Source organism: Gallinula chloropus (assembly GCF_964237585.1).
Source record: "Gallinula chloropus genome assembly, chromosome: 16".
NCBI classification, from domain to species: Eukaryota; Metazoa; Chordata; class Aves; order Gruiformes; family Rallidae; genus Gallinula; species Gallinula chloropus.
The window spans coordinates 844055-858133 of NC_140101.1; the positions used below are offsets into that span (position 1 = coordinate 844055).

General features: G+C 60.2%; 1 protein-coding gene across 1 annotated transcript in view; it reads left to right on the forward strand.

Moving 5' to 3' along the window:
- Positions 1 to 10704, forward strand: part of NOL4L (nucleolar protein 4 like) — a gene marked incomplete at both ends in the record, with an annotated part of 60582 nt that extends 49878 nt beyond the window's left edge. Inside the window, 6 exons of the mRNA XM_084271539.1 lie at positions 5200 to 5471; positions 6230 to 6415; positions 6495 to 6686; positions 6782 to 6904; positions 7182 to 7383; positions 10505 to 10704. Of these exons, the coding sequence (XP_084127665.1) occupies positions 5200 to 5471; positions 6230 to 6415; positions 6495 to 6686; positions 6782 to 6904; positions 7182 to 7383; positions 10505 to 10704 (1175 nt within the window). The remainder of the gene's footprint in view (positions 1 to 5199; positions 5472 to 6229; positions 6416 to 6494; positions 6687 to 6781; positions 6905 to 7181; positions 7384 to 10504) is intronic.
- Positions 10705 to 14079: the final 3375 nt, after the last annotated feature.

A 14079-nucleotide genomic window follows, 5' to 3' on the forward strand; every position in this document is an offset into this window, starting at 1 on the left:
GAGTGAATAATTTATGGCACTTTTCATCTTCCTGGCTGTTGTTCCAGGCAGGCGGCGGTGGGATGCTCTGCGGCCTCCTGACAGCCGCTCTCGGGCTGGGTGTAACCGCTCCCGCCCGTGCCGGTGCCACGGTGGGCTGGAAACGGGGCATTTCCCTCCCGGCAGCCATGTGGAGTCTCAGGTGGGAGCATCAACCTCTGCCTCCAGCTGCGGGCAGGCAGGGCGGGCAGGGCCATGGTTGGTGGCTTCATGGCGGCCTATGGGGCAGCAAGGGTCACCGATGGGAGTGCCTGAGGCCGCACAGGCTGGCAGGCAGCGGCCAGGCCCCACTGCCCCAGTGCCGGCCAGGGGCTCCCACCATGGCAGGGTGCGGGTAGGGCCGGGCAGCCCCTGGCTTGCCGCGCGGTGCGGGGCTGTGGCGAGGTTTCCGTGGGCTGCTGGCTCTTACATAAGCTCATTGTTTTCTGAGTCAAAAGAGGTTTTGTCTCCGCTCTGGAGATGTGACAGGAGGAGGAACAATTTGCCCCATTCATCTTTAACTCTGCCTTTGGAGAGCGCGCGGTGGCCTTCGCCGACAGAGACGTTAAACCCAACCACTTCCCTGCCGTAAAATCTCCCGGGGAGCAGGTGTTGGAAATCGCCCCTTCCCCTCCTGATCTCCGCAAATCCAGCGCCACAGAAATCAAGGATAATCCAACAGCCTCTTCAAAATGAAAACGCTGAGCCCTGATTAATTCATTTAATAAGTGACTGATCCCCTCCTCCCCCAGCACCGCAGCCCAAGAAGCCATTTTGCTTCTCGCTCTCCTGGGCTGGGCCCTGCCAGGGAGAGGCGGAGGCCTTAGCAGAGGCGTGAGGCGACTTCCCCATGGCCTCATCGCCAGCCTCGCCGCTCGCCCGGCCGTGGCCTGCCCTCTGTGATGGGGCCAAGGAGGGCAGTGCTCCATCAGCCTCTGGGCCAGGCAGCTTCCATCGGGCTCCTGAGAGTCACCAGCATCCCTTGTGCGGTGCCGGGGGTCTCCCCCTCCATCCCACGGGCCCTGGCTTGAGGGGATTAAACAGCAGAATGAAATATTCCATTTTTCCAACCGAAAGATCAAACCGGTTCGAAGTGACATTGTTTTTACAGTTCCATCTGCTTCAATTAGGGCGCGGGGGTGGAGCAGGGGGGCTCCCAATTATCCTCATTAGAGGGGCTCCTCGTGCAGCCAAGCTCCAGCCGTGAGCAGGGAGCTCACCAGGCTCGTGCTGGTTGATAATGAATATATTCATGGCTGCGCAGCCTGGCCTTGCTCGCCTGCTGCTGCCGGAGCCCTGCTCATTACGTGTGTTTTGGGCACTCGCTGGGACTCTGCAGAAAACCTCTCCAAGCTCAGGAGTTTGTTGGGTTTTACCGAAACGGTGATTTTCTGGGAGTGGGGCCAACACAGCCCCCACTGCTCCTCAGCATCCTGCCACAGCTGCCATTGGCAGAGCAGGAGCCTAAACCCCGTCCTCCTGTCACCCAAGGCGGGGAGGGCTCCTGCTCCCTTTCCCCCAGGTCCAGCTTGGCTGTGGGGTGCCCCAGGCACTGCTCAGGGCTGGCCGTGGGCTGTTCATACCCCAGAAAAACTGCTGGGGGAGCGGCACCAACACCGGCACTGCCCCAGCTCCCTCCCAAGGCCATCTGTGTTTTGAAACTGGCTGAGGCCATTCCTGCTCAGACCCAAGGACCTTGACAATCTGAATTTGTGGCCGTTTCTCAGCCCACCAGACTGAGATCAACCCAGCACTTCGTGTGCAGTGCTTCTGGGAGAGCATAACCTGTAAAAACATAGAAAGAAGAAAATTACCTGTAGCTACTGAGTTTAGAGCCCTTGTGATTTACTCACATTCATCCGTGGTTTGAACTAAACTGTTCTTGCAGTAGGTGCTGGTCCCTTACATTAGATTCCCATTTAATTTTCTGATTCCAACTGGACAGTTCCTAGGCATGTCTTCCTCTTCACTCTCGATGTTTTCTGGCTGTAGCAAGCCCAAGGTTTGTGCATGCAGCGGAGTTGAGTGGAACCCCGATCTGCAGCTGCTTTGTGTGTTCTGTGCAACACAAAAGAAAACCCAAGACACTGGGAAGCTGGGGTGTCCAAACCTCACCCCAGCATCCTGCCCAGCTGGTGTGGGACCAGAGCTGCAGGGACCAGGGACAGATCTGGGGACCAGCGGGAGGCTGGAGGGGATGGATGAAGGCAGAGTCGATGCCCAGGGAGGACTGTGGGTGCTGAAGGAAGATTGAGGATGCTCAGAGCAATGCAGAGATGCCCAGGGCAGGTTGAGGATGCTCAGGGCACCTCCCTGGTCTTCTCCCAAGTGATGCCTCTCTTGGACCTCTTTGCCTGGTGGGGGTGGTTCATGGCAGGGCGGGCCCCCGGCCCCGCTCGGTGCAGGCAGCCGTGCCGGGGGGCTGCCTGCTGCCCCCCAGCCCTGCTCTGTGCGGGCAGCCGTGCTGGGGGCTGCCTGCTGCCCCCCGGCCCCGCTCTGTGCAGGCAGCCGTGCTGGGGGCTGCCTGCTGCCCCCGGGGCCGCGGGGGGTCCCCGCCATTGGCCTGCGGGCCGGGCGCTGATTGGGCCTGCGGCTGGGCGCTGTTGCTGTGGCTGTGCCCGGGCTGAGGCAGGGCCTGGCCTGGCGTGCGGCTCGTGCCTCCGCGCACGGGAATAATTCTCCTTAATCCTACCGAGAGGCATCGCTGGATGAGGCTGGAGCCTCCCTCTGGGAGCCCCGTCTCTCCTGGCGGAGAGCTGAGCAGGGGGAGGGACGGCCGCCATCCCGCAGGCGGGGAGGCCTCTGCGCCTTCAGCCACCTGCCCGCCGCTGCACGGGGCGAGGGCCAAACCGGCACCACTGCTGCGCCCACGCTGCTGGCACAGGGTGCTGGTGGTGGGTCTGGATGCAGGAGTGCATGGGGCAGAGCTCAGCAGCAGGGCTGGGCTGGAGAGCCCTGAGGAGCATGCACCAAGGTGGGAGCAGAGCTGGGCAGGACAGCAAAACCCGCCGCAGGGGCCTGAGAGCCCCAGACCCTGGTGCCCTGGGACAGGAGGGGTGTAGGGGCAGGGAGTGACAGTGCCCCCAGCATCCTACCCCTCTGGGTATGGCTGAGCCACAACCCCTGCTGCCCTGGTCTGGGCTGCAACAGCCCACTGGAAACCCATCACTGCATCACAGAGCCAGGACACCAGAGCTGGTCCTCAGGACCGGCTTGAAGGGTGCCCCAGGGTAGTGCTGGCTGCTGAGCTCCCTTAGCTCAGTGCTCCCTGGCATATAGAGCCTGTGCTCAGCCCTGGCTGGGAGCAGGGGCTTCTGCCTGGAGCCAGCCCCATGCCAAGGAAGGGTGATGCCTGCTGCCGTCCCAGAGCACCCGGCACATAAACACCACCCTGGGGATTAGGTCAGCTCTGGTCATTGCTCAGACAAATAAGTGGATCAGTACAAGGGAAAGGAGGGGGAGGGAGCTCTACTGAGCGGGGAGCTTGAGTGGGGACCTTTTAATGTAGGGGCTAGCAGGGCCAGGAGCAGCCATGGCACAGGCATGAGGCTGGGCAGCGAGTGCCGGCGCCTGTGATGGGGTGACTGGGGACACATGGCAGCAGCCCCAACCGGCCCCCATGGTCGGCTTGGATGCCTGAGTGTCCTCAAGTCTGTTTATTTTAAGGGATACAAAGTCCTGGGCTGCTGCAGGGTCACAGGAGCACTTGCCGAGCCACTCGTTAAAGTTTCCCGTGGGTAAAGTGCTGGCAGGGGTGGGGAGGAGGAGGAGGAGGAGGGTGGGAGGCAGCAACCAGGCACCATCCCGACACCCTGCACCTGCACACCTTTGGACCTGGCACCCATGTGCCGGGAGCCAGCAGCGTGGTGCCGGGGCCGCCCCGCAGCCTGACCCCATTGTCCCGCGGCGGGCGGGCTGGGCTGGGGGCCGCCATCTGCTTGTCGCTGCCGGCAGCTTCTTTGTTCGCCGCCCAGCGCCCGCTCGCGCAGGAAGCGGCTCCCCACGTGCTTCGCCCTTTCCCTCTCGCGGAGGCACCTAATGAAATAAAGGATTTGCTGCAGCCAGGGGGAGGGAAACGGGCTGAGCGGGTTGAAAATGTCGTGCCTGGCCCCGGGGCCGGGCTCTTGGCTGGGTGCAGGCGGGGCTGGGCTCTGGGCAAGAGGCCGGCGGGGTGGGGGCCGTGCATGGGCAGGGGGACGGTGCCAGGACCTGGGGGTGTGAATGCGACCCGGAGCGAGCGGTGTGCCGGGTGTGCGTGTGGCACAACCGCTGCCGGGCCCTGGGCCGTGGGCTCTGCCTGTTCGGGTGGTGGGGGAGAGGGGTGGCCATGGAGCTGCTGTGAGGATGGCTCTGGGGCACGTGGAAACCGGGAAGCAGCAGTGTCCATGTAGGGTGTGGGAGGTCACTTGGGCTTTGAGTGGGACAGGAGGGTGGGTGCAGCCTCTGCCTGCCTCCTGGCAGTGTTGTGCAGAGGGGCCTTGCCGGGCGGTGTGCTCACTGTGAACAGAGCTCCTAACAGAGCTCCTAACGCTGCTTCCAGGCTGCAGGAACTGAGGGGTTTCCTGCCCAAGCGAGCCTGTCTTTGTGTGCTGTCCCCATGTCCCAGCACTCCGCAGGGCAGCATGTCCCTGAGCCACTGGAGTTCATCACCTCCCACCTTACTGGCAGGACCACACTGGGAGGCAAGGGACGCAGCGGGGAGAGGTAATGCCCCTTTCTCCTCCCTGCAATGCAAACAGAAACCGAAAAGGACCAAATTCCAAAGTTCTTATTCAGGCCCAGGTGCTGTGGCCCCGGGCGGAGGCGCAGGGACCGTCACCTGCCGGAGGGACAGGTGGCCCAGCCTGGGGACATGCCAGCATCCGGTGTGCTTTGAGGGTCGAGGGAGAAGAGCTGTGTGATGGCCCTGCAGCTGCAGGCACCAGTGTCCCAGTGTGTCCAGCTGCTGCGTCCCAGCACTCAAAGGCGGCTGTGCCAGCCCAGCCCGTGGGCAACTCACCGGCCAAGTGAGCAGCCCTGGCTGGGCAGGGCTTTCAGCACAGTGCCACATCCGTGCTGCTCCTGCCAGGGGTCCCACAGGCAGGCTCAGGGGAGGCTGATGCCATGGGGGGCAGCACTGCTCACCCACCCCGGGGATGTGGTCCACCGGCACCACGGGAATGACCACGTTCTTTCTTGCAGATGACTCCTCATCAGAGAGCTGCAGCGGGAATGGCTCCTCCACCCTGAACCCCTCCACCTCCAGCAGCACGCAGGGCGACAGCTCCTTCCCCGAAATGAACGGGAATGGCACCGCAGCCCCCATGGACTTCACTGCCTCCTCCGACGACCAGCCCATCAACCTCTGTGACAAGCTCGCCCCTGCCCACGGCACCCCTTCCTACCAGTCGGACAGCTGCAGCGCTGACGGGCTGCGCAGCAGGGTCAAGTACGCAGTGAAGACCACAGCAGAGGTACGGCCCCGGCTGCAGGCCGACGGGGCTGGGGGAGATGGGATGCAGGGCTGCCCCATTGCACCCAGCTGCTGCGGGGCACAGCGCACTGGGAGCAACTGGTGCACTGGGAGCAACTGCACGTGAAGTGCCCGAGGCCAGGCAGGGACATGGCTCCTGCCCTGGTGCCAGGAAAGCACGGCGGGGGGGCAGGACCAGGAGCCTTTCCCTTGTAGGGAGGGAAGGATGGACGAGCACCGCGCTCGCCTGCCGCCGCTGCAGCAGAGCAGCTGTGTCTGGCCGTGCTCCAGACTCGGGGCTGCTGCTGCTCGGTGGAACTCGACCCAAGCGCTGAGCAGGCGGTTGGCAGAGGGAGCGAGGGAAGGTTCAGGAGAGCTGGGGGCATCCCAAACACCCCCCTGCCCCAGAGCTGGGGCTCTGCTGCGGGTTCACCTCACCCCTGATGAGCTGTGCTGCTCATGCTGTGCAAGGAACCTGTTCACAGTGGGTCTGGGCAGCGCTTCCCACAGGGTCAGGCAGAGCCACAGCCCCCCGCAGCCACAGCCACATTGCCTGTACAGAGTCCCTCACTGTGTCCCCTCCTGTCCCAGGCAGACAGGAGCTGGTGTTCAGGGGAGCTTGTCCATGGCTTTGTCTCCCCAGAGGACAACAGGAGAGGGGACGAAAGCAGTGAGACAAGGAGAAAGGGCTTTTTCCTTGTGACTGGGGCAGGAGCAGGCAGGCCAGGGCTGCTCGTGGTAACCCCCATCTCCTCTCAGTCCCCTCCATATAGTTCTGGCAGCTATGACTCCATCAAGACAGAGGTCAGCGGCTGCCCTGAGGACTTGACAGTCGGCAGGGCCCCCACGGCTGATGAAGATGATGATGACCATGATGACCATGAAGACAACGATAAGATAAATGACTCGGAGGGGATGGACCCGGAGAGGCTAAAGGCCTTCAACGTAAGGAGGGCTCTGCAGGGAGGATGAGCCCACCTGCCTCCTGTATCAGTGTTCCCACCATGAGTCTTCTCCTTTGCAGATGTTTGTGCGCCTCTTTGTGGACGAGAACCTGGATCGGATGGTTCCCATCTCCAAGCAGCCCAAGGAGAAGATCCAGGCCATCATCGAGTCCTGCAGCCGGCAGTTCCCCGAGTTCCAGGAGCGGGCGCGCAAGCGCATCCGCACCTACCTCAAGTCCTGTCGCCGCATGAAGAAGAACGGGATGGAGATGGTGAGTGGCTGAGTGGCTGCACCACTGCCCAGCCCCTCACCACTGCTCCTGGCCTGGCAGATCCGTGAGCACCTTTTCCACTTGTGTCTCCACAGACCAGGCCCACGCCGCCACACCTCACCTCGGCCATGGCAGAGAACATCCTGGCTGCTGCCTGCGAGAGCGAAACGCGGAAAGCAGCCAAGAGGATGCGGCTGGAGATCTACCAGACCTCCCAGGTAGGGCGCTCGTGGCTGGAGGAGGGTGTGGGGGAAATATGAGGGGTTTCTGAGCAGTTTGGCAAAGCATTTTAAAAAGGTCTTCTAAAAAGTCAGAGGGCTGCAGAACAGGGCACTGTGGTGTGTCCTGAGACTCAGGCCAGCGGGGCTGGGGACCCTGGTTAGTGGTGGCCGTGCTGCAGCTGCAGACCAGGTGTGTCCCCATGCTGTCCCTCCAGCTGGATGCAAAGTGTGTCCAGGCTCCTTGCTGGAGAACATCTGTGTTTCCCCCACGCAGGACGAACCGATCGCTCTCGACAAGCAGCATTCCAGAGACTCCACAGCCATCACCCACTCCTCCTATTCACTGCCAGCTTCATCTTACTCCCAAGACCCGGTCTACATCAATGGAAGCCTGAACTACAGCTACCGTGGCTACGGGTCCCTGGGGGGCAGCCTGCAGCCGCCCGCCTCCCTCCAGACAGGCAACCACAGTAACGGTAAGTGGCCACACACTGCACTGGCACCACGGTGACACGGGGACACAGCCATCACGTCCACCCTGCACCCCAGCAGCGCACTGCAGGGTCTCTGGCACCCTGTGTTGTGTGGCTGAGCTGGCGGTGAGGCTGCAGCTCACACCGAGCCTGGTTACAGCAGCAGCTCTCCCACTGCCACACAGAGCTGCTCCGAAAACCTGTCTTCTCCTGCAGCCAAGGGAGGCTTCTAGCTGGTTGCTCAGTTTGCCTCACCAGCAGGCAGTTAATTGCCAAACTGAACTTGGAAGGACGGTCTGGGTGGCACGGGCAGAGGGAAGGAGTGTCACTTCAGAAAAACAGAGAATCTGTACCAGGCATTAATAATTAACAGGAGCGGGTGCCTATCGCTGCCCTGATCGCGCTGCTGGTATGAGCTTCCCCTGCCCGACCTGCATGGGCTGCTCGCGGGATGGGACGGGGCTGGGGACGTCTGGGGGCTCCGCAGCAGTGCTGGGACACAGCCAGCTCCTGCTGGCAGGTGGATGCTGGGGATCACGTGGGAAAAGCTGCCTGGAGAATGGGAGTGTGGCTGCAGGCTGGGAAGGCAGAAGGCTTGAGGCTGAGGTAGGGGCGAGTAGTAGCAGAGCAGAGTAGCCTGGGGCTGAGCGGAGCTCGTGGGGTGGCCCTGTGGTACCTGCTGACTCCATGGCCCCGGGTGGAAGATGTGCAGGACGGGGTGGAGGGACTCCCCTTGGGCAGCAGTGCAGGAGGGACTGGAGCCCTCACTGGTCCTCAGGAACCTCCTGGCTGCCTTTGTTTGCCCCTGTGCGCTCTGGGCTCCTGCCCTGCCCCTGCCCACCCCTCCAGGAGTGAGGATTTGGAAGGATGTGATTTCCGGAGCCCTGAGAGATGCCTGTCTGGGATTAACTCTTATCATCCCTTCCTAATGCCTCTTAACCCTGAATAAAGATCCCGCCCCGGCCTCCAGCTGCTGAGACCTAATCCTTGCAGCCATGGTGGAGGCAGCCATGGTTCCTCCCCAGAGTAGCACAGGCACCCCTAGCCCCCAGCACTGCCCAGCACCCTGCTCTCACCCAGCCCAGACACAAGTTCTGGCTCCTTGACAGACAGTGAGCTGCAGAACCATCCCAGAGCAGCCCCAGTGAGCGCAGGCCCCAGGAGGAGCAGACAGGCCCTGGGTGTAGCACACAGAGCAGCAACTTGCTTCTTTCAGATGGATTTTTAAGCCTCTGCTTTGCCATTGTTCCACCCCCACCCTTTGCCCAAGCTCTTTGCCACTCCTTTAGAGGTGAGGGCATGCTGCCTAGCGCTGGCAGGGAGCACTGTAAGGAGCTGTGCCTTCTCCTCCCGCGGGTTTGCTGCCCAGAAGTGGCTTCTCCCTCCATCCCCCACCTACAGCGATTCTTGCTCAAACCCACACCCCCCACTCTCACACTCCCAGCTCCTTCCCCCGTGGTGAGCCAGGAAACCAGCTCCTTTTCTGTCCAGTGACATTGCTTTCGCATGAGAGCCCCCTCCTCCTCCCCTTCGCCGAGCACTGATTAGCCTGGAAGTCTTGTGCTGGTGCCGCTCCTCCCACAGCCTCCCCTGCTCCAGCAGTGCCTTCCCTGCAGCTTCCCTTCCTGCCCCAGGGCAACGCGCTCCCCAGCCAGACCCACCTGGGCTCTGGAGGCTGCTGAACGGTCCTGTCCTGGTTTGCAGATCCCTGCAGCGCTCGGTCCCTGCTCGGTGTCCCTGGTGTCCCATGGCCACATCAGGCCACCCAGGAGGAGCTCAGCCCTCCTGAAGCATCTCCAGCATCTCCGTCAGCCTGCAACGCTCCAGCCCACAGCCAGGGCACTGGTTCAGTGTCTTTCTCCTTACCCCAAGGCTGCAGCCTCACCTCCCTCCTCTCCCCAGCCAGTGTCACATCTCTAGCACACATCTTTGCTCCTCTCTCCATCCCTAGTTGACGTGTGGTTCTCACCCCTCGTTTGGCTTCTCTTGCTTAGGCCAACACAAGGCTAAATCCAGTTCTTCCCACCTTTGCCTGGCCCTGTCACTCCTCGAGCTGTGCACCAGCTTTTTGCACACACAGCCACCCAAACCAGGCTGTGCACACACGTGGGGCTGTGCACACACATGTGGGGCTGTGCATACACATGCAGGGCTGTGCACACATGTGGGGCTGTGCACACATACTCAGGGCTGTGCACACACACGTGGGGCTGTGCACACACACTCAGGGCTGTACACACACACTCAGGGCTGTGCACACACGCCTGGGGCTGTGCACACATATCCAGAGAGCTGGAGCAGCAGCTGACTGCTCCCCAGGTCTTGGAGAACTCAGTAGTTCTGTGACTTTCTGCAGGTGTCAGATCCGTAGTGATGTGGGAGCTCTGTCTGTCTGTCCTGCTCCACACAGGGCAGCCACATGTGGGCAGAAGCCGATCAGATGTGATGGAGCTGGAGCAGAGATGGGCTGAGGAGGAAGAATTATCCCCACCCATCAGGCAGATCATACATTTTGCAGGACTTCATTTCAGTTACAGACTCAGCCAGAAATGTTGAGCCTGGTGAGACCATTTAACCCCCCAAAAGTTACACCCCAGGCTGGGTAACCACGCTGCTGGCCGGGACGGTGTGCGAGGGCCTGGGCAGCGCAGGGCCTGGCCCTACGTGTGCTGGGCACAGCTGCCACGTAGCTCCCCAGCACTGGGCCAGGGAAATGCCCCGTGCAGGACGTTGCTCACCACGTGCAGAGGGAACACCAGAACCTGGGAGATGCTCTTGGAGGGGCAGGTTTCCTCGGGTGCAGGTTTAGCTGCTGGCAGAGCGCGGCCGTGGGCCCTTCCCATCGCAGAGCAGAGGGGACGGGCTGCAGGGGGGGAGTTTTGTCATGTTGCCTCTGAAGTCTCTTTCCTGCTGTACAGGTGGGGACTTGCCTGTGCTCCAGGGACTGTCCCTGTGCTGCAGGGACTGGGGCTGCTCACACAACCCGGGGTGCTGTGCTTTGTGGGGCCCTTCCTGCCGATGCCAAGGTCCGGGAGCCGCAGCTCCTGCTTGGGATCTCATCACGGCAGGACGGACAGACACAAGGCTGCTCTGCCTGAGCTTCCCTCTTGCTTTCCCTTGGCAGGTCCGACCGATCTCAGCATGAAAGGTGGGTCCTCCAGCACGGCCCCCTCCAACAGCACCAGCAGGGGAATGCAGGCTGCCCAGCTCAGCCCCACGGAGATCAGCGCCGTGCGGCAGCTGATCGCCGGCTACCGAGAGTCGGCGGCGTTTCTGCTCCGCTCTGCAGACGAACTGGAAAACCTCATTTTACAGCAGAACTGACTCCCTGTGTCTGCATCGCTCCTCTGGAGAGAAGACAATTTGTACCTGCTAGAAAGAGGCTCCCAGCGGTGTCCTGCTCAGGACCACCAGCCTCCTCCCGTGAAGCGGTGGTTACGTGTAGTTTTAGAAGGTGGAATCCAAAAGACCTGTTTTCTTTTACACTCCAAGCACCTGGGACTTCAGGCACAAGGACACGTTTTTGAACCCTACCAACACCCAGCCGACCAGAAGCCAAACCTGCGGCTCGGAAGGACGTGGGACTTTGAAGGGCAGAAGGGAGCCTGGGGAGGTTTGGGACTGCAGATGTATTTAGAATAACCTTTGTGGACCCAAATGTTAGATTCCCGTCCCCAGATAATTTCCAAGTCTTAGGTGAGCTGAATCACATATTTATTGAGAAATGGACCCTCCTCTCCCCTTAGTAATTTATTTTTCTGAAAATGGATTCTTTTGAGTTTGTACAGATTGCCAGTTTTTTGTCTGTCTGATCAGAAGGAATTTATTCCTGTGAAATAACACATTCCATATCACTACACTACTAATTTCCAGGCAGCTCTGCCTGTTTCTCTGGGGGAGCCCTTGTCCCACAGGGAGCAAGTTGGCCATCCAGCCCTAGACTTGGAGGCTGCTCAGCCTCCAGTAAGTGTAGGTGGCAGCTGACCAACGGAGCAAGTGAGCATCCTGCTTAGACCTTGGTTCTGAGGGGTCCCGTAGCAGCAGTGGGGGCTTCAATCTCCCGCAGAGACTCGGCAAGCTCAGCAGACTCCTCCAGCTAGCAGGACGTCTGGCACTCATTTATTCACTGCAGATAAGGAAGGAAGGAAGGAAATACCTGAGAAACACTGTCTTGCTGTCACCATCCGTACTCTACCTCACACTCCATTGTGGGCTTCTTCCAGGACTGGCCCAGCTGGTCCTGGGGGACGGTGAGTGTGGCAGACGCGTGGATCGCGCCGAGGAGGCTGGAACCCAGCCGGCAGGTCCAGCGGATCCCTGGGGGTCCTGCTGCTGGGCGGCAGCTTGCCCCCCACCCCACCCCACTGCTCCAGCCCGTGTGAAACCAGCCCCTGGGCTTAGCACCAGGAGAATGAACCATTCAGGAACCGTGTGGGAGTAATAAAGGCTGATGGTGGGTCTCTGCCCGGAGAGCGAGCTCAGCGCGCACGGCCCAGCCGCTCGCTGCTCTGCAGGAGACAGAGATGGGCAGCATTCAGCAGCAGAACTGACAAAAGTCCTCTCTGGGCCCAGGATCCTTCCCCCTCCTGCTCACAGTCCTGGAACAAGCCCACAATTCCCAAAGTGTGGAAACCCCTCCCTGTAGTCCGATGACCATTCTGCCCTGTTACCACCCCCACCCCCAATAATGCACTTCGTTTTGCTCAGTGCAATACCTACTACCAGTGCTGCTAAACCCAGGGACTTCGCTCAGGCAGGGAGGTGCTGGGCTGAGCCAAGCAATGCAACGTGCTCCAGAGCCACGCAGAGCTGCAGAGCTGCCGGGGACCCCAGCTCCTCCTCATGCCCCCCGTGCAGGCACAGCTCCCCCCGCCCAGGCAGGAGGCTGAGTCCTCACCGCAAGATAGAAATCCAATGAGCATAAACCCCTCTGTGTGTCTTTCAAAGGTAGATGCTTTCTGGAGCCAGCTTTTCCCTTCTTCTTTAGCCACTCAGCCCACAGACAGAGGCTGCTGCTCCGTGGGGGTCTGATATTGCTGGTGGGGGGCTCAAGCTTGGCAGCAGCCGGGAGCAGACCCACGCAGTTTACTCAGTAGCCTTTAGACCCCTTTATGTTGCCCACACACTGGAAGAGAAGCAAAACCTTTACCCTGCTCTTAGTGTCAGTACAGGAAAAGCCCCCCAGCCCCTGAGGACAGCCGTGCCTGGCCCGGCACCAGAAGGGATTAACTGTTGCATTGACTGTTTTCCCCAAACCTTCCCCTTCCCATGGAGAAAAGGGACCCAACTCCTGGCTGCTGGGTGCAGTCGGGGTGTCTGTGCTGAGGTGAGGTGATGGTTCCTTAGACCTGAGCTGGTGCTGGGACTGGGAACATCACAGCCATCCCGAAGCGTGCCTGGGCTGAGCAGCCCCCTCCCTGCCCTCAGCAGGCAGGAGAGCAGGGCTGGGCCCAGCCCAGGACACCAGCCCCCCACATCCCCACATCCCCCCCTCTGCCCCCCCAAGCCAGGGTGCAGCCTCACGCTTTCCCCAGCACTTCACAAGCCTGCTTGGGTTTGTCCACTGCATCCTCCCCTACTTGGAATTTATGTAAATATTTATTTTTGTGTGAATACCATGAAGTAACAAACCTTTGACAGAGAAATGCCTACCCACAGCCATTTGTGAGAGTCTTAACGTTCAGGAAGGAGAGGCAGAGACAATCGCTGTCCCGGGATTCTCCCTCTGCGACATCCCACCCGAGTCGGTGCCTCCCTCCCTGCCCAAGGCCATCGAGAAGGTTCAGCCATAAGTTTGCCACCCAGTTTACTGAAACAAAGAGGTTCCCCAGGGGCTCCTGGACAGCTCACCATCAGCTACAGCTCGTTCAAGGTTTGATTTCTACAAGTTTTAGCTGTCGTTACCAGATCACCTTTGAACTTGTCTTAGCATGTATTGAAGTTTGAGTAGCTCTTACACTTTGTTAACCTGCTGTAGAAGACAGATGAGGCTCATGGTTGCATAGGAAGGTGTCCAACAGTCCGCCCTGTCCTAACAACTGATGTTCATAACTTGCAGCTGAAAGGTACAGACTCAGATTCCCAAAGCCCCGGTGTCAGCCGCATCTGTGACGAGTGATGAAACAAACGGGATTGACAACCAGTTCCTGTCAGGGATCTTTTTCTGTCTTTTCTTCTTTTCTTTTCTTCTTTCCTTTTTTTGGGTGAGCCGCAGCGTCCTGGCTCCTTTGGAGGCAGCTCCACAGACATCTCCGTGCTCTTCAGCTGCGGCTCTTCTGTGCTCCAGGACTGTTTCACAGCCACATTCCTGCGCTCTCACTAGGCAGGACGGGGTCAGGAATCGCTAGTCCGGGTTCTCACCGAGGAGGAACGAGCAGGAGCAGAATACACCAGCTCTCCAGATACTGGGAGAGGTGGAAGGAGGATGCTGGGTTAGCAAACGGTCTGGATGTTCTTGGGTTTTGTTTGAGAGAAGCTCATCACTGGTCGAGACGAGAAGATAGAGTTTTGATTGGGTTTCTTTGGGCTTTCTTACATTTTAGTTGATTTTAACCACAACCATCCTGCCCTGGGTGTGCAGTTCCCATGACGGTGCTTCTCCATGGGAGAGTGTCCCCAGGATTGTGAGCAGATGTAACTTGTACCTCCCCGACCCGAGGGGCCGCGTCCCTCCCACCAGTGCCCGTCGGGTTCAGTACC